This window comes from Trematosphaeria pertusa, assembly GCF_010094035.1.
Source record: "Trematosphaeria pertusa strain CBS 122368 unplaced genomic scaffold BU26scaffold_8, whole genome shotgun sequence".
Taxonomy (NCBI): Eukaryota; Fungi; Ascomycota; class Dothideomycetes; order Pleosporales; family Trematosphaeriaceae; genus Trematosphaeria; species Trematosphaeria pertusa.
This window is the reverse complement of record NW_022987219.1, coordinates 1412372-1436852: the sequence shown is the minus strand read 5'-3', so window position 1 is coordinate 1436852 and position 24481 is coordinate 1412372. Positions and strand designations below refer to the sequence as shown.

Here is a 24481-nt window from a genome sequence, read left to right as displayed (position 1 = left end):
CACGATATGACACTTCTCTTCCTTTCCGCGAATACCACACGCTCTAGGGTGGTGCAACTGTATATGTATAGACGGGGGTTATTGGTCGCGGCGTTTCTGCCCCAAATCGCTTACCAAAAGGGTGAATGGTGTTGAATCGGAAGGGCTACTTGCTCTTCATGGTTCATGGAATCGTTGGATGATCTTGGTTGGAAGGCGTACGAAGGAAAGTCAATATGGTGAATATATCTATGCGCGATGGAATGAAAAGTGATTGGACCTCGCCTTGCTGTGCTTCTTCTTTCGTGGAGTCTACGTTGAACGGACGCTTATGCTATTTTGCACAGGGAGGTGCATATATCACGTGGTCAGACCTTCCCGGGGGGCATCTTCGATCTCCGCGTAGACCCTGGCCGTCTGCCTCAAGTCTCTTAACAATCACTGATAATACATTCATTCCTCTACACTCCTAAGATCCCAATTGCGTTTCTATCCATCCAAGCCACTTTTCCACAATAGACTAGTGCCCCCTCACTTATTTCCGTGCCACAATCCCAACCTACCTCGGCTCGTCCAAGCTCTTCACAACAGCTATGCCGCACAACTCTAGTCATGACAAAACATACATAAACACCCAGATCACCTCGTCCTCATCCCCACTAACCCGTCAATCGCTCACCTACAGCTAGCTTCTCCCATCCTCTCCGTCCATTCCCACGGGCATTGCCGACATTCGTTAACTACGAGCCACATCCACGATGACGCACCAAGCCGCAAAAGACGACCTCCGCGTCTCCACGCTCTTCGACTTCTCAAACCACATCGTGCTCGTAACAGGCGGCGCGACCGGGCTCGGCGAGATGGCAGCCCAAGCATTCGTGCAAAACGGCTCCCACGTCATAATCGCCTCGCGCAAAGAACCCGAGCTGAAATCCACATCCTCGCGCCTCAATTCCCTCGGCCCCGGACGCTGCGAATACATCGTCGCAGATCTCAAAGACAAAGCCGGCTGCGTGGCGCTCTGCGAGGAGGTCAAGCGCAGAGTCGACAGGCTGACCGTGCTGGTGAATAACACGGGCGCGACGTGGGGAGACGACTACTACGACTTCCCCGAGAGCGGGTGGGATAAGCTGATGAGCTTGAATGTGAAGAGTATCTTTTATGTGACGGTGGGGCTGGAGCCGTTGCTGCTCAAGGGCGCGAGTCCCGATTCGCCGAGTAGGGTTATTAATGTTGCGAGTATGGCGGGCATTCAGACGACGGATGTTACGACGGGCGAGACGGGTGGACTGTCGAAGCCGGGTCATGGGACGTTTTCTTGTAAGCCGTCCTCCATCCAACTACGGCACTGTCTTTCTAAACCAAACCACTTCGTGGCAAGTCCATGTTAACTAGTCCCAGATGGCCCCTCCAAAGCAGCATGCATACACCTGACCAAAATGCAAGCCTCGAAGCTCGCGCCCAAGAACATCATGGTCAACGTCATCTGCCCCGGCGTCTTCCCCTCGCGGATGACGAGCTTTGGGCTGAGCAAGTATATGGATACGCTTGTTTCGGGGCAGCCGACGGGGCGCATTGGCAAGCCGAGCGATTTTGGCGGGCTAGTGCTGTTTTTGAGCAGTATGGGAGCCGCGCATATGACGGGGAATGTGATTGAGTTGGATGGCGGGAGCACATTGACAGGGTGGAGGGGGAAGAGGGGCGAGAGTAAGATGTAGGGAAATGGGGATGTTGGTTGGGTTTTGGCCTGCTGGTGTGAAGGTAATAGATACGTTGGGAGGTAGACGGGTTGTAGGTGTTACGAAGTATGTTGCACGCACCCTATACCCCGTCTTGATGTGTGATCTCGCTGCAAGGCAAGAAACTGCGTATTCTGGCGACATAATTCAGACAATGGAAGTTATACCGCTGATACTCCTCCTATAGCTGGTGGTCTCCAGCCCCTCGACATCTTCCTCTCGGGTACTCAGGCACCTTTCGGTGGCCATAAATACTCTCCGTTGCCCAGTTATAGCGAAATCACTGCACCCACGCTTAGATGTATGAAGACACCGCGTACGCAATCTGCTAGGTGAGTTCCGAGTGTCGGCTTGAGGCGATGTACTTCTCCAGCCAGTTGGTATAGGATTGAAATTGTACTCTTCCACCTCGGTCTTCCTGAAGTAATGCTCATCTGCTCCATAACGTGTCAAGGCTGATCGATCCATATTGCACGCTCAGTATCAGATACCAATTAGACCAACAGCTACTAGCAGTACTCCTTGTTGGTTTGTGATTCCACAACGTCCTCTTTAGCATCCCTTCTCGTTCTGTCAATGCGTTACGACTCGAATGTGTTGGACTGTACGAACAAGACATAAATGAGAAGAAAAAAGTGGGCTACTTCTGCTTGATCTCTCTGTCAGAACCAAGAGTGTTGAAGTTACGAAGTCCGCTACTGTTAACTGGTGGAAAGACGCGTGAGACGTCAGCCCCCAGAATCGCTAGTCACTGAAAGGGCTTATCTTCTTTGATCCGCTCCTGAAACCCAGAGCGGATTATTTCTGGAGGGAATCGGTGGAAGGCATGGATTTGACTGTCGAGAGGGAAGAAGACTTGCATTTATATAGACGAGATCGAGAACAGAGATATCGTAGACATACCGAACTATTCCGTGATCACCACGCCGAGAAAGAGCACGCGAACAACCTCACTGACTGGACAGCTCAGACCCTCAGGATCTGATTAGGGACTTGATTCAGTACTCGAAGCTCCACGGGGCTTTTGGAGACGGCGAAGAGGTGATCCCCGGATAAGACACCATAACCGCGACCGATATTGCCGACGTCTTCGACATCATAGCAGTCGTGCTGGCAGAAACCAGCCCATAAGCCTCAGACAGCATGTTACTGCAAGCAAGAGCGAACCATTGGACCCGGTTTATCAATGATTTGGAAGAAGACGTCTCCCTCGCCACGCACGACTTCGAATGCTTCACTCGCGCCCTACCCAGCATATCCGTCAGTGAACAGCTGAACAGACCACGCACGAAGATCAGGAAGAACTCCCGGAAACAGAATCCGAATCCAGCTCCAGAAGACCGCCGAAAGCCTACGAGCCGAGACGTCGCTCCTAGAAACAGGAGAAGGAGAATTGAGGAAGCCGAAGGGCGTTCACACGTCTCATGGAACTGGCCTTCATTGCCATTCCCCTAGCCTTCATGTCCAGCATATCCAGCAATCAGGTCAAGGAACTGCTCGACGCTGTGTCCTTTCACCGTCTCTCTGCTTACCGCTGCTACTGCCACCTCACTGCTCTATGGCTTGCGCATTCTCCATCCGCAGTCGATCATTCGTCCGCTGCAAGACATGGCGCTTACACAGCAGCACCAGGCTGTACAAGACGCTCGGCCCCCTCGCGCCCATACCTTTCAGAGCGTTCTTTTCTCCAACACATGATGTCCAGTCTCCTGTGGAGCCCAGGCCATGCTTGGAGACTCTGTATCCTCGCGAGGAGGAACAGAATAGCTGTCGCGCTGACGACCTTGCTATGGATCTGAGATCGACTGGATGCAGCGTTCAAAGCAAATTACGATGTTGATTTTCATCCCTTGCGGGTTAATCTTGGCCTTTGTTACACTGAGTTTTTGGCGGAAAGAGACGGCTTGGGGGATTCGTTGGTGGATTCTGAGGCACCAGGGGAGGGGGTCTGGTTTAGCATTAGTGACGGTATCGGAGGGTTGAGAGGCGCTGGAAGGGAATGGGGTAGAGGTAAAGTAAGCATTGCCCGGGTGTCTCACTGAGTTCGTTGGATGATATGTCAACATACTGTTAGCTTAGCTTAGCAAAGGAGTGGAGAGCTCATACATTTTTGATAGTGAGTCTTTCAGTACTGGCATTAGTAGCGCTTACTGTTGCAGAACGTCTAGAGGTGGCGAAGTACTCGGGGCAGGAGGGCATGTAAGAGGACAGGTGCAGTGTACGGTCGGACAAGAAGGGCTGAAATAATCATGGATCCAAGATGAGACTTTTCGATATATACTAGCTGAGATTCCGAATGATAGGAGAGTCCGAAACTATACCTCATACCGATAACCACCCTCCATTCCATTTCATCAGACCTCAAGTTTGTGAAGAGCAACACTCATGCTACACCTCGATGCACTAAACTCCAACGTTTCAATTCGTCTTTGACCAAAGAATGCTACAGGTATTTCAATCCTCCACCTTCATAAACACATGCTGATGGTCCCTACGCGCCATCTCCCCAGATACCAACGACCTCGATGGCGAACGCAACACCGGCGACAACTGCTCGCACGCTCTCGGTGAACCTCATTTTCTCGACGGCCTGCCGCACCTGCTCTCCATTGACGTCGTCGCCTTGTGCTTCCAGGTCCAACGTTGTTCTCCGCTCGTTCGTTCCTTCCCGGTAGGAGATCGCATAGTCCACGCCTGGACCTGATACGAAGGCGAAGATCGACGTATAGAGCAAATACGGATGTCGGAAGCGTCGAGGCGATAGAAGATATGCGGAGAAGAGCGTGAAGGTCGTAATGTGGCGGAGGTAGGATGAAAGCACGCGCGTCTTGGACGATAGGTACGTGAGGGTTGTGCGGGCGGTTACGGCGGTGGGGAGAGTGAGAAGGGACGGAAGGGCTATTGTCGAGAGGGAAGCCGACACGCCCTATGACACTATGTTAGCTAGAATCTTTGAGATATCCTCTGCCATTGTATCCTTTCCGGCTCATAGAGAGACAACGGTGGGGACATTGCGGCGCTGGGCTCAAGGTGGGCGGATCGACAACATACCGTAAGTAGCCCGAGACTTATCGTCCCCACGAATTTGCAGATGGATACTGTTCCGTTCGGCATGGCGAGACCAATTCAGTCGCGCGGGATCAAGCTGAATCGGTAGAAAGATCGAAGCTGGGTGCGGTAGCTGGCAAGGCGGGCTCGTGCAGATGCGTCTTGCCTGATTCATAGGAGGCGCGTGGAGCACGTGATGCGGCGATTCGGAGCGTGCGCCTGGCCCAAGCTCCATGGCCCATCGAAGAGGCCTCCAGGCCTCCAGCGCGAAATGCGGGGTGAATATAGGCATTACTTCTACAAGGGTATTATGAACCGCGTTCTCGCGTTTCCCTGCTGAGAGGCTCACCACCATGCCTTCTCTCCGCTCAATGCCTCTTGTCCGCACTCTCGTCTCAAGTAGGACCCGAGTAAGCTCATGGATCCTACCGAGCTTGAGCCTCGGCAAGTCGTCGTGCGCGACTCCAGCTCCATCCCGCATCGTCAGCGTCAGCTTTCTCGGCCGTAGCAGCAACACGGTGTGAGCACATCTGTATATATCACTGTCAATTCATTCGCCGCTGCATCAGCTCTTCATCCGCTCACTTCCGCCAGCTTTGTACATAAACGGCATCAATCCACAACCACCGACTCGGACGGTCCGCTCTGGAAGACACCGCGAACCATGCCTCTCGAAACATACCAGTACATGAGCAATGTCTGGAAGGATGGCATTTTCGGTACGGCTATCGACCTTATCTCCACTATACACTCCTCGTCTATAGTACCAAAATCGAAATTGTTTAGCACACCGCAACACCCGCGCTGTCTCTCGCCGTTGACCTTAGCTGACCGCGCCTATTCATATAGATAACAAAGTCGTCTTCTGCACCGGCGGAGCAGGGACGATATGTTCAGCGCAAGTCCGCGCCATGGTACACCTCGGGGCCAACGCCTGCATAATCGGCCGCAATGTCGAGAAGACGGAGAACATGGCCAAAGATATTGCAACCGCAAGGAAAGGCGCGAAGGTGCTGGGACTCGGCGCAGTGGACGTAAGGAAGCCAGAGGCGCTAGCAGCGGCAGCGGAGAAATGCGCAAAAGAGCTGGGTGGGATTGATTTTGTGATGTGGGTGCCTCCTTGCATGGTGTTTGAAACGTGGATGCTGATACTGTGCAGTGCAGGAGCAGCAGGGAATTTCCTCGCGCCTATGGATCAGATCTCGCCGAACGCGCTGAAATCGGTTATGGACATCGATGTCCTGGGCTCCTACAATACTGTGAAGGCGACCCTTCCCTACCTCGTCGAGTCGGCGGCCAAGCACAAGACGGACGGCAAGACTCCTCCCCCGAACGGCACCGGTGGCCGCATCATCTTCGTGAGCGCGACATTGCATTATGTCGGTACGCCGCTTCAAAGTCATGTCTCCATCGCAAAGGCAGGTGTCGACGCTATGGCCGTCTCGGTAGCTATCGAGCAAGGGCCTAAGGGTATCACGTCGAACGTAATTGCTCCAGGGCCGATAGCAGACACTGAAGGTGTAGCTAGGCTGTCAAGGTCAGACAGCCGGGAAAACTCGGCCAAGGCGATCCCTTCTGGCAGATTTGGAACGGTCAAGGAGATTGCGGACGCGACTATCTACCTCTTCTCTGATACCGGAAACTACGTCAACGGAGAGGTGCTTGTTGGTAAGTAGACGCGCGCTGGCAGACCCCCGTTCGATACCCGCGCTAACCTCATATTTAGTTGACGGCGGACAGTGGCACACGTCGGCAATTGGCAACAAAGCCTTCGAGTATCCGGACTTTCTGCTGTCAGGAGAAACTGTGACAGGTGTTACAGGCGGGAAGAAGTCGAAGTTGTAACAATACCATCAATCCCTTTTTTGCGGTCAAAAAAGTTCGGTTCGAAGACCCTGTTCCACAAAATTAGACGTCGTTCCCCGTCCTTCACCATTGGCTGATCACTTGTTGAACCCAAGGATCGCGATGGATGCTGGGTTCGCGTTCCACAACCAGGGAAACGCGGTGCTTCGCCCGGCGCTTGCTCGGGATGGGATGACAGGTGCCCTTCCGCGACGCTCCGCCAGTCCTATCATCTATCCAAAGCATCACCACATTTTCAGATGTCGGATTGCGGTCGGACAGGCAACGCTCTCAACCACTCAAAATGGCCTGACCTGTGCATTTAAAACAAAACATGACGACATGGACCCAGCATCTCCGCGAACATCCTCATTTTGTTCGGCCTCACGAAGTGTTTATAGCGCCGGGCCCCTGTCGATCGTGCTATTGGACGTGGCATTACTGGGCACGAGTTCCAGCGGGCCGATTTGGCATTGCATCATACCCTTCTTGGCGGTCTGCATGGGCGGTGCCGAGGCCTGTTTGGGAAGGGGCGTGGGTGGCGGCTGCCGTGCTGCCCGTTTCGTCCTAGCGCTGAAACTGACTCCGCGGGTGGAGATTGAGCAGGCCAGGATGGATGCTGGAGGAAACGGGGGTTCGAAGCTTGTTGGATTTGTTGGGGTCGTTGAAGGTGTTCAGGCTGAAGTGAAAAGAGTATGAACAGCGAGAAAGCGAGATGAGACGGGTTGTTGGACACGGATGCACATGGGAAAAGGACACAATTGCATGCTGGTGGGCTGGCGTGTTTGGGATTGAGAGCACCGCGATAGACGAGGAAAAATTCATAGGGCTCGACGGGCGTGTCGCCGACTTCAAGGTCTTGCCACCGGCGCTTGGCGTGCGCTGATTGCCTGTGCAAGGTTCGATGGCGTCTGCCGCGAGCACGCCGTTTCAAACGGTGCCTGTTGGCAGCTGCACTGCTGGAGAATGTGACCTCTCCTGAGCTGTCGGGTGCAACAACAAAGAGGATACCTGCGCCCGGAGATCCCCAGGCATCGCAGCAGAGGCCAGTTGATAAATTGGGCCGCATGCTGCTTATCAGCGGCTTTCTGGAAGCCTGCAGTGCTATCACCGCTCACCCCGCATGCAAGCTCCCTGAGGTGGCGGATAGCGGTATTGAGGCAATTCGACATCTCACCACGCCCCTGTCTTCGATAGACGGTCGATACGGCGCTGCTGCTAATTTTGACCGTGCGGCCAGGTGATCAGCGTCCGAAGCGGATGCTCACCACGGCCACATATCACCGCGTCCGCGCCCGATTCCCGTCCTGCTTTCGACCTGCTTTCGACTTGTTTGTTGCTTTCTCCCTACACTCGCTTTCTTCCCTTCGTTTCTCTGTCGTCCCGCGCGTCGGCTGCCATTCGCTTTAGACTCTAGATTCCCTACCCACACTATCGCTTTCACCTGTCGCCGAGGCAGAGCCGGATTTGCGCGGATAGTGCAACGGGAGTCTTCTGAAGCTGCACACCAGTCGCAAATCACACCGCGTTTGTACACCACTCCCGCTCGCCAGCGCCCTCGGTGGGCCGACGACCTGCCGAATTGTGCTGTCTTGTTCATGCACGTCATGACGAGAGGGGCTTGCACCGATATCGACTTGTAATACTCGACACTCGCACAGCTGATCGGGCGAAGAAGAGCGCCTGTCTTTCCAACAGCCCCGACACCCGCCAGCCTCACGTCTGCCCGCTGTCGGACGCGTCGAGGGAGCCGTGGAACAGGCGGTGCCCAGGTGGGCATTGTGGCCGACGCACCCGTGCATTCCGCTTTTGGGGTGTTCAGACTAACAAAGCACGGGCGCTTTGTGCAAGGAGATCCCGGTAAGCGGCTTGGCGCGCAGCATGCGGGCCTCTCTCCACCAACTTTCTTTCTCTGCCAGCCTCTCTTTTCTGCGCCTGTGCCCTGCTCCCTTCACACCACCGCCGACCCCGTTGTCTTCGCCGCGTTCGAGGGCAGCCATGCTGACAAGTCTCTCTTTTGAATAGGTCTCCCTTCCCCGGCATCGTTACTCGATTGCATCGCATCGAGCCCGCGATTACGCCAGCGACCCGATTGTCGCTCGACCTCACGGCATTGCCCTCGGACGCCCTCGCAGCGACGGCCATTGCAGAGTAATATCTGCTTTCACATACTCAATTCCGCCATTGACGGCCTCTCCGGTCACTTTCGGCCCAGGGTTCCCTTGGGTGAAGAGTGCCACATCACCGCCCACCCAATTCACAAGGAGGACCCTCTGGGCAACCGAAATAGGCCTCGCAGGGTCTCACAGCTTCCTACAACCCACACCCGCTTATCACAAACAACCAGGCGGAGCCGAAGAGGATATTGGTTTCACGCCCACCGCGCACCTTGAGGACGGACAGAGGTCATGGATCGATCTATAAGGAACATGTTTGCAGGCCTTGTCGCCCTGGTTGCTTTACTGCTCTTTGCAGTACCAGCCAAGGCATCCTTCAACGCCGCGTATTGCTCGTCCCAGAATACCGCGTCAAACACAAGTCCTCGTATGTATCGTGCCTCTCTCTCCATTGCCTAGCTGACTTCTCTAGAATGGCACCAGTGGCAGTCGAACGGGTGGTGCACTACCCAGTGCAACAATGAGGGCACATATGCCTTCGCCGTCATCCTCGATCAGAACTGCTGGTGTTCCAACTACATTCCCGAGGACCAGGAAGACACCAGCGAATGTGATGAAGATTGCCCCGGCTTTCCGTCCGAAAAATGCGGCAACAAGGACAAGAACCTCTACATCTACATCAAGCTGGACGGCTCTCCTTCCGGCACCAAGGGAACGTCTCAACCTACATCCGCCAACGTGAGTCCTAGTCCCAGTTCTAGCCCAAGTTCTTTCTCTTCTGTGGAAGCTTCTTCTTCCTCGGAGGCGATGTCTGTCAGTCCAACCCATTTTCTTGCGTCTGCGAATATTGACTATACTGCGCGTCACCTATCCGTTTATGCCCTGCATGCTTTGTCATTCTGCGTCTGCTCTTTCTATCTTGCTTTCCAAGGCCAATGTATTCTTGGTGGAGTGGTGTTTGACTTAGACGTAGCCTTCTTCGGCTCCGCCAAAAACTTCGATAGTAGAGGTTACTCCCGGCCCGTCGACTGTTGTCCAGACAGTCACCGTGCCGCCGGAGACCTTTACATTGACTCCTGTATTTTGTCCCCTTTCCTTGTTCCTTCACTGGCTTTGTATTCTTTGGTCGACGTCGCTAACTTGGAGTAGAGCGAAATATCATCAGAGACAGCCGCGCCCACGACTCTGCGGACCACCGCAACGTCTAGCTCGGAAGAAGTCGAAACGATTGTGCCCGCTCCGCAGACCAGCATAAGGATTATCACAGAAAGCGGCAGAATCGTTACCCAGACCGTCATTTCAACGCCAACATCAGAACCCGTCTTGACGGGAGGTCGCAAAGGCTCGACGAACACGGGGGCTATTGCTGGCGGTGTTGTGGGCGGACTTGTGGTGCTCGCAGCAAGCATTGGTGGCGTCTTCTTTTTCTTATGGAGGCGCCGCAAGCAACAAAGACGACAAGAGGAGGAGTTCCAGTCTGGCGTTCAGCGCAATACGAGCACCATGAGCAAGGCTGGGCTCCTGCGAGGAGAGAAGGATCCTCAATATCCGCCCCCGATTGCTACCAATTTCACCAGGCGTTCCAGTCGAATAATGCTAGACAACGAGTCGATCAGCCCCATATCCGGATCTGACCGAAGGAATAGCAGACACATGATCGACCAGCGGCTCAATCCGTCAGCAGTATTTGTTCTTGACAATTCGAGTCGAGGAAGCATCGCCAGCCTGGACGATAGCCGTGATTACCACCGCGCACTCAACGTAAGTTTCCTTTGGTCATGCTTTCCACTAATTCGAAAATGCTCACTGAGAACAGGTTCGGAACCCTGACCCGGACACTCATTGATCGCTTCGTGTCACCACTGGCACCGATCCGCGTGAACGGTCAGCCAGAACCAGCAGTCCAATCGCAGTTGCTTTTGCGCAGCTTCCTCACGACTTCATGAACACATTCTACATTACATATCGGTATCCAGAACCGCCCACTCTTTTTGTAACATATTTAGCACCGGCGTACGGTGTTCTGAACGAGATTGGACTTCGGCCTCAGTCAGTCCTGAAAAATCCGGGATCTTTTCGTCTGCTTTCGCTCTGGGGCTTTCTCTTCGATGCGGCTATTACCCCTATTGGCTCTTCACTTGTACAATTTACCTTCACTTTCCTTCATGCTGTCACGTACATAATTGAAACGACAGGAATACCGGGAATTTTGGAAAACCCGAGGTCACGTCGCGGGCATGGATATACAGGGAGATTGCCACACCTAATGGCTCCGGTCGGCGTTGTAAATATTGAGAGTGGGCAACAATACCCTGGGGAGAGTGGTGGAGGATCGTTGGCTGGCGTGGACTGAAAAGTCCTGCACCGTCAATGGCCGCGCTTCAATCGAACCAAATTTGTGTTCAACGTTGCTGTCACCGTATGTGATGTGATGATCGGTTGTTGTGCCATTTGTTGCTGTACGCCACGCTTTTGAAGTCTTGTGAACACAACGAAAGTCAGAAGAATAACGATACATTATGAAAGGAAAAGCGGTGAACATGTAGTTGAAACATTCCATACCCCTGCCCGATCGGACTGTGAGGCTCAATGACGGCACGGCGCACGGAGTTGCTTGGCCACGTTTCCGACGGTGGGCGCCCCTCGAATCTCGACCACCGTCGAAACCCAAACCGCGAACCACCGCCCTCGTCTCTCGACAGCGCATTGCGGGTCGCGCAGACGCGCAGATATTTGTTCGCAATGAGTAAAATGTGGGAGGTGGACCCGGAGACGAGGAGTAAGGTGCGTATCCTGCCATGGTTGCGTTGTGGGCTCGCGGGCTGGAGCATGTAGTAGCGCTTCGAACGCAGAAACAGAGAGTTCAGAGAGCTTACAGGCTAATTGATTACATGCAGCTACTCGAGATCCAGAAGACGAACGACAACAACAGGTGCGTCGATTGCAATGCGCCGAGTCCACAATGGGTACGCCTTCTCCCTTTCAGCGCGCTCCTCCCCACCTTACACCCATGCTAAGCTACGATACCACAGGCCTCGCCCAAGCTCGGCATCTTCATGTGCCTCTCCTGCTCCGGCGTCCACCGCGGCCTCGGCGTGCACATCTCCTTCATCCGTAGCATAACCATGGACGCCTTCAAGGGCGCCGAGCTCGCGCGCATGGCGGCCGGCGGCAACAAGCCCTTCCAGGAATTCTTCAACGCGCATCCCTCGAATAAAAAGGACAGCCGCACATTCGAGGCTTCGTCGATCCAGGAGCGATATGATTCTGAGGCTGGCGACGAGTGGAAGGAGAGGCTGAGCTGCAAGGTGGAGGGGAGGGAATTCGACAGGAGTAATCTACCGAAGCGAGCGCCGAAGAAGCTGTCGGATAATGCTGCGGCGCTGACTGCAGGAGCGCCGCTAAGTGGAAGGGCAAGTGGGCCAGGAAGCAGGAGTCAGACGCCGCTTAGCAAGACACGGAGTAACGATGCGGGGATTCAGCGGTCTGGCTCTCCAGCACTCGGCACGAACGCTATGTCGCAGAAGGGCAAGAACGAAGCGTACTTTGCGCGCATGGGCGCTGAGAACGCGAACAGGAGAGACGACGTGGCGCCAAATCAGGGAGGGAAGTATGCCGGGTTTGGCAGTGAGCCCGAAGGCTGGAAGAAGGACGACGAGCCCGGCGCTCCACCTGCACTGGACGATTTCCAGAAGGATCCCGTCGCGGCGCTCACCAAGGGGTTTGGGTGGCTAGGAGCGAGCGTGAGCAAAGCCGGCAAGACTGGATATGAGGGCTGGGTCAAGCCGGGGATGCAGAAGGTTTGTCTATTCCCCTTCCTTCATTTCGTATGGGGGCTAGAAAGCTAAAGCCCACTCAGCTCGCCGAAGCCGACATCGCCTCGCAAGCACAAAAAACCGCCGCGCTCATGGGCCAAGGCATACAATCCGGCGCCAAAGGCGCAGGCGACGCCCTCAACCGCTTCGTCGAAGGACCCGATTCGCACTCCTCCACGCGCGGCGCAGAACCCGAGAAGAAAGACTTCTGGGATTCGTTTGGCGCCCCGCCCAAAGGCCCCGCCGCCGACAAGAAAGACTTCTGGGATGAATTCGGCGCGCCGCCGAAGGGGCCTGGTAAGGACAAAGAGGACTTTTGGGATGAGTTTGCGAGCGCGGGGGAGGCGAGGACTTCGAATGTGGGGATGGGGGCTGCGGCGAAGAAGCCGAGTGGGATTGGCACTAGTGCGGTTAAGAGGTCGAAGAAGGAGGAGGAGGGCTGGGGGGAGTGGTAGGAGGCGGATGCTGGTTTGGAGTTGGATAGATGGGGTGGGGAGAGGAGTTTTGGCGTTTGAGGGGTAGCTATTTGCCAGAGTTGGGCGAGGTGGTGGCGTGGGGATTGGATTGGATTGGATTGATATCAGGTTAGCTTGCTTCTCGCTCGCGTATGCATTCTATTCTTCGTGTCACTGGGGGTGTGTCTCGTGGATCTGGGTTACTACACCGGTATGTAGGTCGCGGTATACGTTCTACCCTGCCTCAGCTTTTGCCTGCGGAATGTCCATCCTGAGGGCCTTCAGCATGTAATGACCTAGCACATTCCCCAAGTCGAACGCATCTGCTAAATGTATCTTTTAGGGTTTGTGTGGCATATTGAAGATGCCGTTAAACTATTACCTCGAGAGCTAAACTAGTCTCACTTGCCTCTACTCCTCGTGTCGTCGGCGCCTTCCTCACTGCATCCCATCCCTACGCCTACAACCGCAACAAAAGCTGAGAAAGCTGCCTTCCCCTCCTTGTATCCGACGTCCCGGCTTCCTCAATATGCTACGCACTTTCTCCCGCGCAGCTCCTCCATCGCTTCTCATCCTACGGATCGAGCAATACCGCTCCGAGGACTCGCAGGAGTGCCTTCTACTTGACGCTCGGTCCTGCGCGAGAGAGGTGCTTAAGTAGCAGTCTTTCTGTTCGAGGGCTTCTTCTTTTCTTCATCCCACTTTCAACTCACCTGCATCCACTTTGGAGCTTTTTGGACGCTGGACGCTGGTCGTTGTACGTTTAGACGCTTGGAAAGGTTTGTGGTTTCCTTTTTTTTCTTTTTTGAGCTTCTGGGGCTTTTGAGTACGACTCTCTACGAGTTCACCTTGCCCTGATCAACGCAGCAACTCTTTTCGAGATTCGTCTTTGACGCCATGACTGACGTCTTAGGTGTCGGCTTGGTTTGGCTATTGGCACTTGAACAGGTATGTTGCTACACCTGTCCGCTGCTGCCGCTATCATCGTCTACTCCCGCTAATCGCCTTCGTTGCAGGTCTTGCTTTACATTAGCTATTGCATCTCAAGAGGTTAGCCACCATCTCCACACTCTCAGATTCGTCGCTTCGCCACTCCGCATAGGATCATCTTCCTCTCCCGATCATCCATCCCGTCGGTTCTACTTCGTCAGAACCACGTACACTGATATGCTACAGTCCTCGATCACCATGCCTCGCATCCGGATGCTCCTGGCCGCTGGCCTCCTTGCCCTCACCGGTGTCGACGCCAAGGACAAGATCCAGTTCTCCAAGTTCCTCAAGGACACCTGCGACGACCACCCCCTCGGAAACCTGATCGACCTCAAGAGGAATGAGTGCAAGACTTTCCAAGCAGGCAGCATCCGCATCCACCCGCACTCGAAGACCAAGTACAACAAGTGGATCGACAGCGTCAACATGGGCAAGGACGAGTGCTTTGTCACCTTGTACGATGCACCCGGTTGCCATGACTCTGACGGCCATGAAGACATCTCCGTGCCGCGCAGCTTCGAGGGCTGCACTGCCACTGACGAGGTCATCACCTCGGTCAAGTTCTGGTGCCGCCCCAACTCTGAATGGTCCGGCAGCGCGTACCCGCTCACTACGACCATATCGCACACCTCCTACTCATTGGGCGCTGACGGCGTCGCGCATCCCTCCGTGTACAGCACCGTCGCCGTGGTGAGCCGCTATTCCTACAAGAACCCACCACCGGTCGCACGCGGCGAGCCCACCGGCCATCCCACCCTCGAGCCCCGCAAAAAGAAGCAGTACAATGTCAAGGGCGTCTGGATGAAGCATCCTTGGGCAGGCTCGGACATCTGCTACATGTGCTGGACCAAGAAGGAGTACGACACCGGCGCGTTCCTCTGCCGCTCCGGACCTAAGTACCCCGTCGACTGCGGCCCAAAGCCAGCACAGGTCCCGTTCACGAGCAGCACGACTATCACCTCCACTTCTACCTTCGAGTTCTTCCACACGACGGACGGCTTCTACGTTTCTCCTACGACAGTGACCACTACACTCTCGGCGGACCCTTCCACTACGACGGACGCCGTTTCTCCTGTGACGGCGACCACCACTACCTCAGCTTCCACTATCACCGTGACCGCCGATACCGCCACAACCGCCACAGACGCGGTATCTAAGCGCTCCCCGCATAAGCCCGTCATCGTCGAGAATCCCTACCACTCTGGACTGTTCGTCTGCGCCGACGCCGAGTGGGAGAAGGCGGGCAAGGAGAAGGCTGAGGTACGCATCCAGAAGATCAAGGACCTGGACAAGTGCCGCGACAATCCGCTTTCGATCAACTTTGGCCGCGCGTACGCTACGTATACGGCGATGGCGTCGACGACGGTTACGCGCACTGTGGATGCGCGTCCGGCGTGGGCTCTGCCGCCGTTTTAGGTCCGGCAGCCGGGTGATGCTTAGATGCTGCTGGGTGAAGGGTTGCTTGGCTAGAGACGGCGCTAGAAGAGGGCGTGTTGTTTCGGGGTCGTGAATGCGAAGGGTTGTCTGCTGGGTTCGTTGATGGTTGTGGTTCATTGCTTGTTGGCGTGTTGTTACTGTTTGTTTTGTTTCTCTGCTCTTTCTTCTTGCGGCACCGTTTACCGTTGATAGCTTTTTCTGTAATCGTATAACACCTTTAATTATAACACTACGCCCGCGACAGCAGCGGTACCTAGGTACCAATCAGCGGGCCGATGACTGCGCCCGCAATCCAAACCTTACTCTCCGACTTCTTCGTCCCGCTGTAACTGCTTGACCCCGCAGTCCGCGTCGCGGTTGAAGGCGGTGGTGCTGCCGTCTATGTCTCCACAGCCGAGGAATCGGCCGAATAGTAACTCACATCGGAGTTTTGGCACTGCACGTAATCGTTCAAGTCGACGCAGGACGACCCGGAAGGACACTAGAGGCCGTAGCAGAGAGACTGGCGCAGCACTCGCTACGCTCTCTGCGGGAGAAGGGCGGGTTGGTCTTTAGGTGGTCGACAAGGGATCTACCAGGGACGAACTCGAATCTTTGGATGGAGGTTGTAGCTATCATCGAAAAGTATAGAAAATTTAGTATTACGTATACGCTAAGTAGGAACGTGCGCTAGCTAGTAAGACCTAGTAGCGACTAACCTAAGGATTAGCAACATTAACTTTATTTTCGAGCAGTGTCTACCCATCCTCCCTGCAACCCTCCTCATCATCTTTTTTATCGCACTTGATTTGCTTAATTTTGGGTCCAAATACGATGCGAGCCTTTGTGATAAAAAATCTAGCGCCGTCACGTCACATGTCTCTCAAAGCCCCTGGATGCACTCGCACAATGTCACTCGACAACCCGGCCGAGAACGAGCAGCTCTTCAGCTATACTAGTGGCCGTTGGCTTTGGAATGAAAAGCAGCAACTGGATGCCCGCTACCGACAGTTCAACATCTCGAGCCTCAAAAAGATTGCTTGTGGGGTAATAGGATCGACAGGGTGCGTCTCAATCGAGAAGATTGGGGAAGGGAACTACAATAAGGCATTACGCCTTGTAATGCGGAATGGCCAGAACCTCATAGTCAAGATCCCCAACCCTAACGCTGGCCCCATCAAGCATACGACTGCCTCAGAAGTAGCTACTATGGAGTTTGCTAGGACCATTCTAAACCTTCCTGTGCCCAAAGTCCTAGCTTGGAGCGCGACGAGCCAGAATCCCGTCGAGTCCGAATACATCATCATGGAGGAAGCAAAGGGCCTTCAGCTTCACACAGTCTGGCCGGAATTGGAACTTAGGGCTAAGCGGGATATTATTCACCAGATTGTCGATATTGAGAAGAAGATGCTCTCAGTATCGTTCGATAAGTGAGTTCGGCTTCAACTAACAAAGCGCCACAGATCTAACTTGCCTCTACAGGATCGGGTCGCTGTATTTTAAGGACAGTGGAATTTTGGAATGTGAGTCGGTAGAGGCTACAGCACCATCGCGAAAGGCGGCGGACGGTATCGAATCACGCTTCTCCATCGGACCGATTGTCCGAAGGGAGTTCTGGGCAGGAGAGCGAAGCGATATGCACCATTACCACGGTCCGTGTACGTTTTGCCTAGCAACACTGACCGCGGTTGTTCACGTAGTAATTTGGTTATAGGGAAATCAGCTAGGCAGTACCTGGAAACCATCGCTAGGCGCGAGATTGACTGGATCAGCAGACACGCGGTCCCTAGCAAGACGGCCCAAAACCCACGGCAGTTCACGTCTGAAGCACAAAGCTCTCCGGAGGCCCATGTGTCGTCGCTGTGCAAGTTCATCTCAGCCATCCCCTGCATTATTCCGAGGGACTCCGATCTCTCTTCTCCCCGTTTCTGGCACCCAGACTTCCACTCCGGCAACATATACGTCGATGGTGATGGCAAAATATCAAGCATCATCGACTGGCAGGGTCGAATCAACTCCATTCCGCGGTCTTCGCGCTCCGAACCGCATCGTCTCCAGCAAAAAGAAAGTCAAGTCGTCTCGCGTTTTCTTGTAGTACCATGCGAGCCAACAACGTACATCTTAACACTAGAGCGTGCTATCCTTATAATACGCGTCTGTATACGGTATACCTTAGGAGCCTACACCTTAGCCTAGCAAGTACTGCGCCTAGAGACTGAGTATCTACATCTTTAGTATATTTTTTAGCAGTCTTATAATTTATATCTTACTAAATCTTAGAATAAATGTAGTTTAATAGAGTTTAACGAGACGGTGGGTTATGTATAGCATGACTCGCAGAGTGCTAAGAATAGTGAGCTACTTGACTCGTGTACTAAAAAGTTCGGACCTCCGAGCTCACGAACATCAGCCGTCACATCGCCAACGCAACACTTTAATTCCGTCATACTCCCAAAGGAGCAATCTGAAGCCGCACAAGGTATCCGTCTCCAGTGCCGCTAATTGCCTCCAACGGAAGGCAGCCTCGAAGAACTCACGCCTGTCTCCTATCCCACCTCGTCCATCACTCCCCCCAACTCCACGATGACGCGATAGCCCGACGCGAATCACGAATTTGACCATGTATCCCAATACTTCACATACAAATATCCACACCTCGCAGACCAACCCACCATGTCCTTCGTCCCACGCACCGCCTTCCCCGCCGCCACCTCTCTCCCGCGGTCCTACTTCCTCGGCCACCACAAGTCCGGCCTCCAGAAGATGAAGACGCTGCTCTCCACCATCGACCTCGTCATCGAATGCCGCGACTACCGCGTCCCGCTCACCTCGCGCAACCCGCTCTTCGAATCCAGCCTCGACGGCAAAGACCGCCTCGTCGTCTACACGAAGCGCGACCTCGGCGGCCCGCCGCGCGACGCACGCAACGAGGAGACGATTACAAAGTGGCATGGCAGTGTGCCGGTGATGTTTGTTCGGAACGCCGGCAGCGACGGCGACGGCGAAGCGGGCAAGCGCAGGAGCGTGGGCAGGCTGCTCGAGTTCCTTAGGGAGCATGCGCAGAGGAGGTGGAAGCTTGTGGGGCACAGGCTGCTCGTGGTCGGCATGCCGAATGTGGGGAAGAGCACGCTGCTCAATGCACTGCGCGCGCAGGGCGTGGGCAAGGGCAAGGTTGCGCGGACGGGCGCGCAGCCCGGCGTTACGCGGAAGGTTGGCAGCGGGGTTAAGATTATCCCGAGTGAGGATGACGTTGAGGGTATGGATGCGAGTAGTAGGAGGAGGTATAGGGGTGTGGGTGGAGGCGTGTATTTGGTGGATACGCCGGGCGTTTTCATCCCGTATGTGCCGGATGCCGAGGCGATGATGAAGTTGGCGCTTTGTGGGTCGGTGAAGGATTCTATTATCCCGCCCGTTGTGCTGGCGGATTACCTCCTCTATCATATTAATCGCGTCGATCCGGCACTCTACGCCGAATACTCGCCGCCTACGAACGATATCATTCCCCTGCTCGAAGCTATTGCGGGGAGAACGGGAAGGTTGGGGAAGGGGGGTCAGGCGGATACAGAGGCTTCGGCGCTGTGGATGATTCAAAGATGGAGGACGGGCCATATGGGCAGGTTTCTGCTTGATCAAGTCAGCCCCGAGGCGCTGGAGAAGAGTAGGGCGGAGGAAGAGGCGATGGTGCCGAGTATGAATCAGGCGAGGCGGATGGAGACGGAGAGGAGGAGGGTGAGGGCGCAGAGTAAGGGGGGAAAGTGAAGATTTCGTGGGAGATGGATCGTTTGCCTGCCGTGAAGAAGTGGCCGGCTAGCCACGATAAAGCCGTATGCATTGCGCTACAAATCCGAGGGTCGCAGTCGCCATTACCCTGCCCTCCGCCTACTCGTCCCAAGGACGGGCCCCTCTTTAAACGGCACACATAGGTCATCTCCGGCGAGCTACCAGGCGTCGCTTCGTACGCATATGCGTCCTCATCGATGTCTTAGCGTTGGATCCACACTCTATCACCTCGTCTGTGGCTAGCACATGCTCCGTTCAACGATCCTTCGTCGCCCAACGTACACTTCGGTACTGAGATGTTGCTATCTACTTAGCACTGCTCCTCGACTTCGCTTTTCGGCATCTCGATGACTCTCTTCTTGCCCCATGCCGCTCCTAGCACCCAAGCCATTGTGCTTTCACTCCTGAGCTCGCTCAAACAGGCCTCGATGGATATACTGAGTGGCGGGACGGAAGCTTCGTTTCCTCCGGGTGGTCGCACTGAAGCGAGGTCTGCGGTTGTTATGGGAAAGAATTGAGCGCAATCTGCATGCTTGGGGCTGAAGGTCGTGGAAACTTGACAATATTACGGGGCGAAGATGCTGGACGTTTGGAGCTAATTGCTAGCCTTTACTGCATCATCACATGCTACTCAGGACTTCGCGAAGCAATGATGAAGGGCTTGAATGGGATATCTATCAAACGCGATTCGCGACCATGGTACGTACACTCTTCAATGTTGCTCTTGGCAAATCGCCTGTCCGACCCGAGCTCTCATGTCTGCTCCGCGCCTACTCCAAGTCGCCCCTCTTACTCGGCATCGACATCATACGACTCAAGAACCTCCCAACTCTCCAACTCGCCACTGTAGTCACTCACGTCAATCAACACCCAATCGTCATCCTCTTCGGCCTCCTTCTCCCCTCCAGTCATAGGACTGTGGTGGCTTCAGTACTTCACTCCCTCAGCAATCGTCGCATTGGTGTCAAGAATGCGGGCCCGGTTGATGTTCCACTGGACAATCTGCTGCGTTTTTTTGTTCTTCCCCCACGCCGCCATCTTGTCACGGTGCTTGTCGACAATCCAGAAGGGATTCCACGTGCCTCCTTGCGCCTCGACATTAGAAATCTCCTCCTCCACGATGGCTTCCAGCATTATGCGCGCCGTGGCTGCGTCGTGAGCAGCGCCGAGGATGCACGCCTCTCCATGCTCAGTCTCGAGTGCTTCCGATGACGGCCACGTCCTGATCGCTATGCTAAGTGGCTAGGCGGTCTTGCCCTTGTCGGAGGGCTGGAGCGTGTACGTATCGATCCATGAGCGCGACCTGACGCGTTCGTCGTGCAATGGGATGCTGATGCGGGTGGAGGATGCGCCGCGGAGTTTGTACGGACGAGCCCTGGGTTTGCTATGTGGACAATAGCATTGAGTGAGGTCGTAGACGTACTCGCGTGCGGACTCTTCCTTGGAGACCACCGTTGGATGTGGTGGAGGGTGATAGATGCTTGAGATTTGAGGGCGGATACATAGGGTTTCATATGTTAAGAGACGTGGATTCGTGGCGCAATCATTGTCACTGAACTTGTCCGCTTGCCGTGCGCTTGCGACTGGACTTCGAAGCATGATCTGGAGCACACTAGAAGGCGAGGAAACTCACTCATCACGTGGCGGATCAGGAAGCACGCCGCCTTTCCAATGGTTTGCAATACAAACTACGAAATGGATCCTAACGAGCGACTACGAAGAGAATACGGACAGAACGCGACAGCAAGGAGCGACAGAACAAAAATAAACCCCGAACAAACCACCATCTCGCATCTCCCCACCGCCATACTATCCCCCGCTCAGTCCTCAAATCCGTAGATTAATCCCACCTCAGCCGTTGTAGCACAGGTAGCTGTTAATCTTGTCATTGAACCCGTACTTCTTCAGGTTCTTAATGTAGTTGCCCCCAGGAACCGTCAATTCTATCACACGCAGTTAGTAAGAACAGGAGGTGGAGATACGGGATGGTATAGTATGGTATGGAATGGAGACTCACGAGTACCATGCTGAGGGCAGTTATTCCTATTATAAAAGATGCAGCCGTGCCCGCGCGGCACGGAGAGCGAGGAGATGGCGTTGGGCCAGGAGTTGCCCAGGTTGTAGCAGTGTTGCACTACACCACACACATTAGCATACATTCACCCCCCTCAAACCCTGTCTTTCTACTCAGCTAGGGCTAAGGTTAACTCACCATCCGTAACCAACGCCTGGTGCCGCCCGCCCTTCCTCGGATCCTGCCACACCTGGATCTTGAAGCTGCGCTTCTCCAGCGGCGCCAGCCCGCGCTTCTTGCTGTCCGGCTCGTTGGGGTCGCCGGAGACGGACGGCGCGTTGCCGTCGGCCAGGTTGGAGGGCGCCGCGGGGATGGGGCCGATGTCTACGATGACGTTGTCGCCGATCTCCGTGCTGTTGGTGTCGGAGGCTTGGGGGAGGGCGGAGCTGAGGGCCACGAGGGCGAGGAGGGAGAAGGGGGCGAGGAACTTCATTTTGTGAGGATTTGGGGGTTTGAAGTGTGTGGTTGGAGTGTGGATGTTGGTGGAGTGGATAGATGGAGGAGTGGAGAAGGTTGCCGTGCTGTGCTGGTGGTGGATGGGATATGGTGGGAGATGCGAATGGTTTATATACCTTTTCCTCCCCAGCTTCCAAGTGTTGTTCATCGCGCAGCCTCTCCACCCCTTCAACGTGCTCACACCACTACTGCTCCATACAACTGCAACTACCACCGAGAGCGAGAGTGAGACACTCCCGATTAAGCTCATGGGAGGCCCGACTCGTACCTGCATCTACACCCCATACCAGGCCCCCCACCAGGCGACCCACCCATCTCACTCCCCAGCAAATCACAACACCGAACATACTTCCCAGCAACCGAGTCTACCTCTCGTTCCTGAATATCCTGCGTAACAGGGGCCTCCCATATAAATTGCTGTTTTCGGTAGCCTTAAAGCGTGCTGCAGCGGGGGGTTGGTTGGTTGGTCGGCGTCCTCGCGTTCGTCACTGGAGCATTCTCGCCGCGCTATTTATTCCAAGGGACGGACGCAGTCTCGAATGAGCGGTCGATATCCCCTTTCAAGCCTCTTTGCATGAAGTGTATGGTTGGGGAGATTGAAGGCCTCAGATCGCGGGTCCTATGTGGTCGAGGAGATCTAGACTTGCAGGGAGGGAGGCCTTTCAGCTCGTGAGCTGAGATGCTCTTTTGAACCACTTTGCATGAACGCAATATCTCTTGCGCCGTGCTCCTGGTTTAGTACTGGCTGCGAAAGACGGTCGATAAATTCAGGACCGTGGCAGGGCGATATTGGTATGAGACAACACCGTCTTCGAGGCACGGTGTTTTGGGGCACATGTGGCGAGGGGTAAGGCTGCCTGAAGGGCTGAAGACTTTCTGTGGAAGACTTGTAGTTATTGCGCATGCGATTTGTAGAGTTCGCTAAATGTGGTCGTACGCATTGCACGGTGAAGGTTGTCGGGCTTGGTTTTTCAGGGGGGAAAAGTGAAACATGCTGCTGTTATGTGTACCGCGACGTACGGTCACGCTGTAGGATGTGGCTATTTCCACGGTTCTTCTCACTGTCGGTTTGCGTCTGGGGAGAAGGCCACGGCGCATAGGCAGCTGTCAGACGATAGGGGCTGGCAATTGTGAAGAAATGGAATCAAGACGAATAGACCATGCGATCACCATCCTTTGATTGTGCTAAATACTCCCCTTTTGGTGTGTTCGCCGTTCTCGAAATAGCCTCAAAGCGGACCTGAACGAGGGACGAGGGACGCCCTAAATGCAGTCTTCGACAGTGCCCGCGCCCGAGCACAGGCTTCCGCTTCGAAGTTTTCATCGAATGGCTCTCCTCCTAGTTGTAGCAGAGGTAGCTCGAAATCTTGTCGTTGAAGTCATACGATTGCAGATTGGCAATGTAATTACCGCCGGGGACGGTGAGTCCTGTCTCTGTCAATACTGTTGCTATATCGAGAAGAACGAAAGGATGCTAAGCACTTACTATTGTCATTGCTGCCGCAATCATTGTTGCGATAGAAGATACAGCCGTAGCCACTAGGGACAGAGAGCGACGAGATTTCATCGTTCCATCCGTTGCCGAGATTGTCTAGCTTGTCTCAGTAAAAGAATCGGGCAGAGCCAGCAGCCAATGCAGGATAGATGAATGGGATGACTTACAGCATCTGTTCGCTGTCCGGATGTTAGCGTCTGCGAAGAACGTCTACACCGAGAACTTACTGTCAGTGTACAGCCCCTCATGCCGGCCTGCACGGTCGGAGTCCATCCAGACGTCGACGATTAGAGTCGCTCTCTTCACCTTGCTAGCCGCACCGCTGACGAAGGGAGTCGCGCCATCCACGACGGCAGGGAAAGAGGCAGGGAGCGGGACGTCGACGGGAATGTTGGCTTGAGCTCGCTTGGCAGGAGTAGCAGAGGCCAGAGCCACGAGTGCAGCGGAAAGAAGGAGCTTCATCATGGCGCTTAGTCTTAGGAAACACTTCGGTGATCAGGTGTTGCAATCGAAAGACGAAGACTGCTTCTCGAGCCTGAAGGACAGAAGAGAAACGATGACTGAAAACCCTTCTCTTTATATACACGCTCGTGAGGCTCAAGTGAGTTCTCATTGCCGAAAGGTCACACTTCTCAGCGCTCCCTCTCTAGATTTAGCGCGCCGTACTTCAAAGCCCAGTATCGATTGCCTCGTTCACAATCTCCCCTATACAACACCGTCCGCTATACGGAATCCTCCTCCAGCTCTCGGCACTTTCACGCATCCTTCAATTTGACGTCGAGAGGGGAGTCAGTCCAGGCCTTCCCCACATGGAGCCAAAGCGACCGCTTCTTCCGGCGTCGCTTCCTAAAATGGATAATTGTATAAAAGCCGAGCGGAGCGAAAATCAGGAAGGATTCGTATTCTCCCCTTTTTGAGTTTCTGTTAGTCCGAGTGAAAAGTTTTCGTGAGTGTATGTGGGCTGACCAATGGAGTAATGTCACCCTAGGGGGGCTTGGCTTATTAAGACGCTCTGACATGCATAGATTAACCTACACCGATCGGTAAGTTCCATAGTATTACCTGAAGAGGCAATATAAGCTGTGGTACGTACGAGCATCCGAAATGTAAGTATCTGGCAAGATTTAGCGTAGAATTTGGAACGCTGTAGATTTCGAATCGTTTGACTGGCTTGAAGTGGTGGGACAACGCTTCTCCGCCATTTCTATGCCACCCCTGGCTGCACGGCAACATCAACTCGACTTTTCGTCTCCGACACCGCCACTGCGGCCT

At 54.5% G+C, this 24481-nt stretch overlaps 13 protein-coding genes across 13 annotated transcripts; 8 read left to right on the top strand and 5 right to left on the bottom strand.

Moving 5' to 3' along the window:
* Positions 1–425: 425 nt before the first annotated feature.
* Positions 426–1881, top strand: BU26DRAFT_485929 (3-oxoacyl-reductase). Its single transcript, XM_033825900.1, has 2 exons — positions 426–1299; positions 1381–1881. Exons 1-2 carry the CDS (start codon positions 738–740, stop codon positions 1695–1697), a joined length of 879 nt encoding a protein of 292 aa, XP_033683342.1. The 5' UTR covers positions 426–737; the 3' UTR covers positions 1698–1881.
* A 2121-nt stretch (positions 1882–4002) lies between these two features.
* On the bottom strand, positions 4003–4891 carry BU26DRAFT_458578 (uncharacterized protein). Its single transcript, XM_033824985.1, has 2 exons — positions 4770–4891; positions 4003–4644 (listed from the first exon to the last, which is right to left on the bottom strand). The coding sequence occupies exons 1-2, from the start codon at positions 4830–4832 to the stop codon at positions 4210–4212; spliced, it is 498 nt and encodes a 165-aa protein (XP_033683341.1). The 5' UTR covers positions 4833–4891; the 3' UTR covers positions 4003–4209.
* A 334-nt stretch (positions 4892–5225) lies between these two features.
* Positions 5226–6637, top strand: BU26DRAFT_520036 (peroxisomal 2,4-dienoyl-CoA reductase-like protein SPS19). Its single transcript, XM_033829210.1, has 4 exons — positions 5226–5485; positions 5616–5874; positions 5926–6434; positions 6493–6637. The coding sequence occupies exons 1-4, from the start codon at positions 5431–5433 to the stop codon at positions 6609–6611; spliced, it is 942 nt and encodes a 313-aa protein (XP_033683340.1). The 5' UTR covers positions 5226–5430; the 3' UTR covers positions 6612–6637.
* Positions 6638–7875: 1238 nt separating this feature from the next.
* Positions 7876–8748, bottom strand: BU26DRAFT_551659 (uncharacterized protein; the record flags this gene model as incomplete). The annotated part of the gene is made up of 1 exon (XM_033832115.1): positions 7876–8748. The coding sequence occupies exon 1, from the start codon at positions 8389–8391 to the stop codon at positions 7876–7878; it is 516 nt and encodes a 171-aa protein (XP_033683339.1). The 5' UTR covers positions 8392–8748.
* A 292-nt stretch (positions 8749–9040) lies between these two features.
* BU26DRAFT_565737 (uncharacterized protein) lies at positions 9041–10574 on the top strand (the record flags this gene model as incomplete). The annotated part of the gene is made up of 4 exons (XM_033833429.1): positions 9041–9155; positions 9201–9466; positions 9878–10489; positions 10545–10574. The coding sequence occupies 4 exons, from the start codon at positions 9041–9043 to the stop codon at positions 10572–10574; spliced, it is 1023 nt and encodes a 340-aa protein (XP_033683338.1).
* Positions 10575–11384: 810 nt separating this feature from the next.
* On the top strand, positions 11385–13386 carry BU26DRAFT_541036 (ADP-ribosylation factor GTPase-activating protein 1). The gene is made up of 4 exons (XM_033831578.1): positions 11385–11512; positions 11626–11694; positions 11761–12528; positions 12588–13386. The coding sequence occupies exons 1-4, from the start codon at positions 11471–11473 to the stop codon at positions 12996–12998; spliced, it is 1290 nt and encodes a 429-aa protein (XP_033683337.1). The 5' UTR covers positions 11385–11470; the 3' UTR covers positions 12999–13386.
* Positions 13387–13911: 525 nt separating this feature from the next.
* BU26DRAFT_605816 (uncharacterized protein) lies at positions 13912–15703 on the top strand. Its single transcript, XM_033835620.1, has 3 exons — positions 13912–13946; positions 14015–14048; positions 14175–15703. The coding sequence occupies exon 3, from the start codon at positions 14187–14189 to the stop codon at positions 15402–15404; it is 1218 nt and encodes a 405-aa protein (XP_033683336.1). The 5' UTR covers positions 13912–13946; positions 14015–14048; positions 14175–14186; the 3' UTR covers positions 15405–15703.
* Positions 15704–16181: 478 nt separating this feature from the next.
* BU26DRAFT_485916 (uncharacterized protein) lies at positions 16182–17600 on the top strand (the record flags this gene model as incomplete). Its single annotated transcript, XM_033825899.1, has 3 exons — positions 16182–16834; positions 16887–17062; positions 17119–17600. Exons 1-3 carry the CDS (start codon positions 16239–16241, stop codon positions 17598–17600), a joined length of 1254 nt encoding a protein of 417 aa, XP_033683335.1. The 5' UTR covers positions 16182–16238.
* Positions 17601–18077: 477 nt separating this feature from the next.
* Positions 18078–19163, top strand: BU26DRAFT_531663 (mitochondrial GTPase 1; the record flags this gene model as incomplete). The annotated part of the gene is made up of 1 exon (XM_033831046.1): positions 18078–19163. One exon carries the CDS (start codon positions 18078–18080, stop codon positions 19161–19163), a length of 1086 nt encoding a protein of 361 aa, XP_033683334.1.
* A 368-nt stretch (positions 19164–19531) lies between these two features.
* Positions 19532–20396, top strand: BU26DRAFT_506051 (uncharacterized protein; the record flags this gene model as incomplete). Its single annotated transcript, XM_033826885.1, has 2 exons — positions 19532–19674; positions 19820–20396. 2 exons carry the CDS (start codon positions 19532–19534, stop codon positions 20394–20396), a joined length of 720 nt encoding a protein of 239 aa, XP_033683333.1.
* Positions 20397–21035: 639 nt separating this feature from the next.
* On the bottom strand, positions 21036–21691 carry BU26DRAFT_506050 (uncharacterized protein; the record flags this gene model as incomplete). Its single annotated transcript, XM_033826884.1, has 3 exons — positions 21036–21127; positions 21202–21318; positions 21397–21691. The coding sequence occupies 3 exons, from the start codon at positions 21689–21691 to the stop codon at positions 21036–21038; spliced, it is 504 nt and encodes a 167-aa protein (XP_033683332.1).
* Positions 21692–23053: 1362 nt separating this feature from the next.
* On the bottom strand, positions 23054–23711 carry BU26DRAFT_605812 (uncharacterized protein; the record flags this gene model as incomplete). The annotated part of the gene is made up of 4 exons (XM_033835619.1): positions 23437–23711; positions 23377–23388; positions 23201–23305; positions 23054–23142 (listed from the first exon to the last, which is right to left on the bottom strand). The coding sequence occupies exons 1-4, from the start codon at positions 23672–23674 to the stop codon at positions 23054–23056; spliced, it is 444 nt and encodes a 147-aa protein (XP_033683331.1). The 5' UTR covers positions 23675–23711.
* A 159-nt stretch (positions 23712–23870) lies between these two features.
* Positions 23871–24331, bottom strand: BU26DRAFT_520031 (uncharacterized protein). Its single transcript, XM_033829209.1, has 3 exons — positions 24303–24331; positions 24176–24240; positions 23871–24118 (listed from the first exon to the last, which is right to left on the bottom strand). The coding sequence occupies exons 2-3, from the start codon at positions 24226–24228 to the stop codon at positions 23965–23967; spliced, it is 207 nt and encodes a 68-aa protein (XP_033683330.1). The 5' UTR covers positions 24229–24240; positions 24303–24331; the 3' UTR covers positions 23871–23964.
* Between the last annotated feature and the right edge of the window lie 150 nt (positions 24332–24481).

What these genes read in the sequence shown, in the direction of transcription:
- BU26DRAFT_485929 (XM_033825900.1), top strand. Translation starts at nt 738, where the DNA reads ATGACGCACCAAGCCGCAAAAGACGACCTCCGCGTCTCCACGCTCTTC. An exon ending in GGGTCATGGGACGTTTTCTT is followed by an intron (nt 1,300 to 1,380) that starts GTAAGCCGTCCT and finishes AACTAGTCCCAG; the next exon opens with ATGGCCCCTCCAAAGCAGCA.
- BU26DRAFT_458578 (XM_033824985.1), bottom strand. Translation starts at nt 4,832, where the DNA reads ATGCCGAACGGAACAGTATCCATCTGCAAATTCGTGGGGACGATAAGT. An exon ending in TAAGTCTCGGGCTACTTACG is followed by an intron (nt 4,645 to 4,769) that starts GTATGTTGTCGA and finishes ATAGTGTCATAG; the next exon opens with GGCGTGTCGGCTTCCCTCTC.
- BU26DRAFT_520036 (XM_033829210.1), top strand. Translation starts at nt 5,431, where the DNA reads ATGCCTCTCGAAACATACCAGTACATGAGCAATGTCTGGAAGGATGGC. An exon ending in CTGGAAGGATGGCATTTTCG is followed by an intron (nt 5,486 to 5,615) that starts GTACGGCTATCG and finishes CTATTCATATAG; the next exon opens with ATAACAAAGTCGTCTTCTGC. An exon ending in CAACGGAGAGGTGCTTGTTG is followed by an intron (nt 6,435 to 6,492) that starts GTAAGTAGACGC and finishes CCTCATATTTAG; the next exon opens with TTGACGGCGGACAGTGGCAC.
- BU26DRAFT_541036 (XM_033831578.1), top strand. Translation starts at nt 11,471, where the DNA reads ATGAGTAAAATGTGGGAGGTGGACCCGGAGACGAGGAGTAAG. An exon ending in ATGCGCCGAGTCCACAATGG is followed by an intron (nt 11,695 to 11,760) that starts GTACGCCTTCTC and finishes ACGATACCACAG; the next exon opens with GCCTCGCCCAAGCTCGGCAT. An exon ending in TCAAGCCGGGGATGCAGAAG is followed by an intron (nt 12,529 to 12,587) that starts GTTTGTCTATTC and finishes AAGCCCACTCAG; the next exon opens with CTCGCCGAAGCCGACATCGC.
- BU26DRAFT_605816 (XM_033835620.1), top strand. Translation starts at nt 14,187, where the DNA reads ATGCCTCGCATCCGGATGCTCCTGGCCGCTGGCCTCCTTGCCCTCACC.
- BU26DRAFT_520031 (XM_033829209.1), bottom strand. Translation starts at nt 24,228, where the DNA reads ATGTCAGAGCGTCTTAATAAGCCAAGCCCCCCTAGGGTGACATTACTC. An exon ending in AGGGTGACATTACTCCATTG is followed by an intron (nt 24,119 to 24,175) that starts GTCAGCCCACAT and finishes AAACTCAAAAAG; the next exon opens with GGGAGAATACGAATCCTTCC.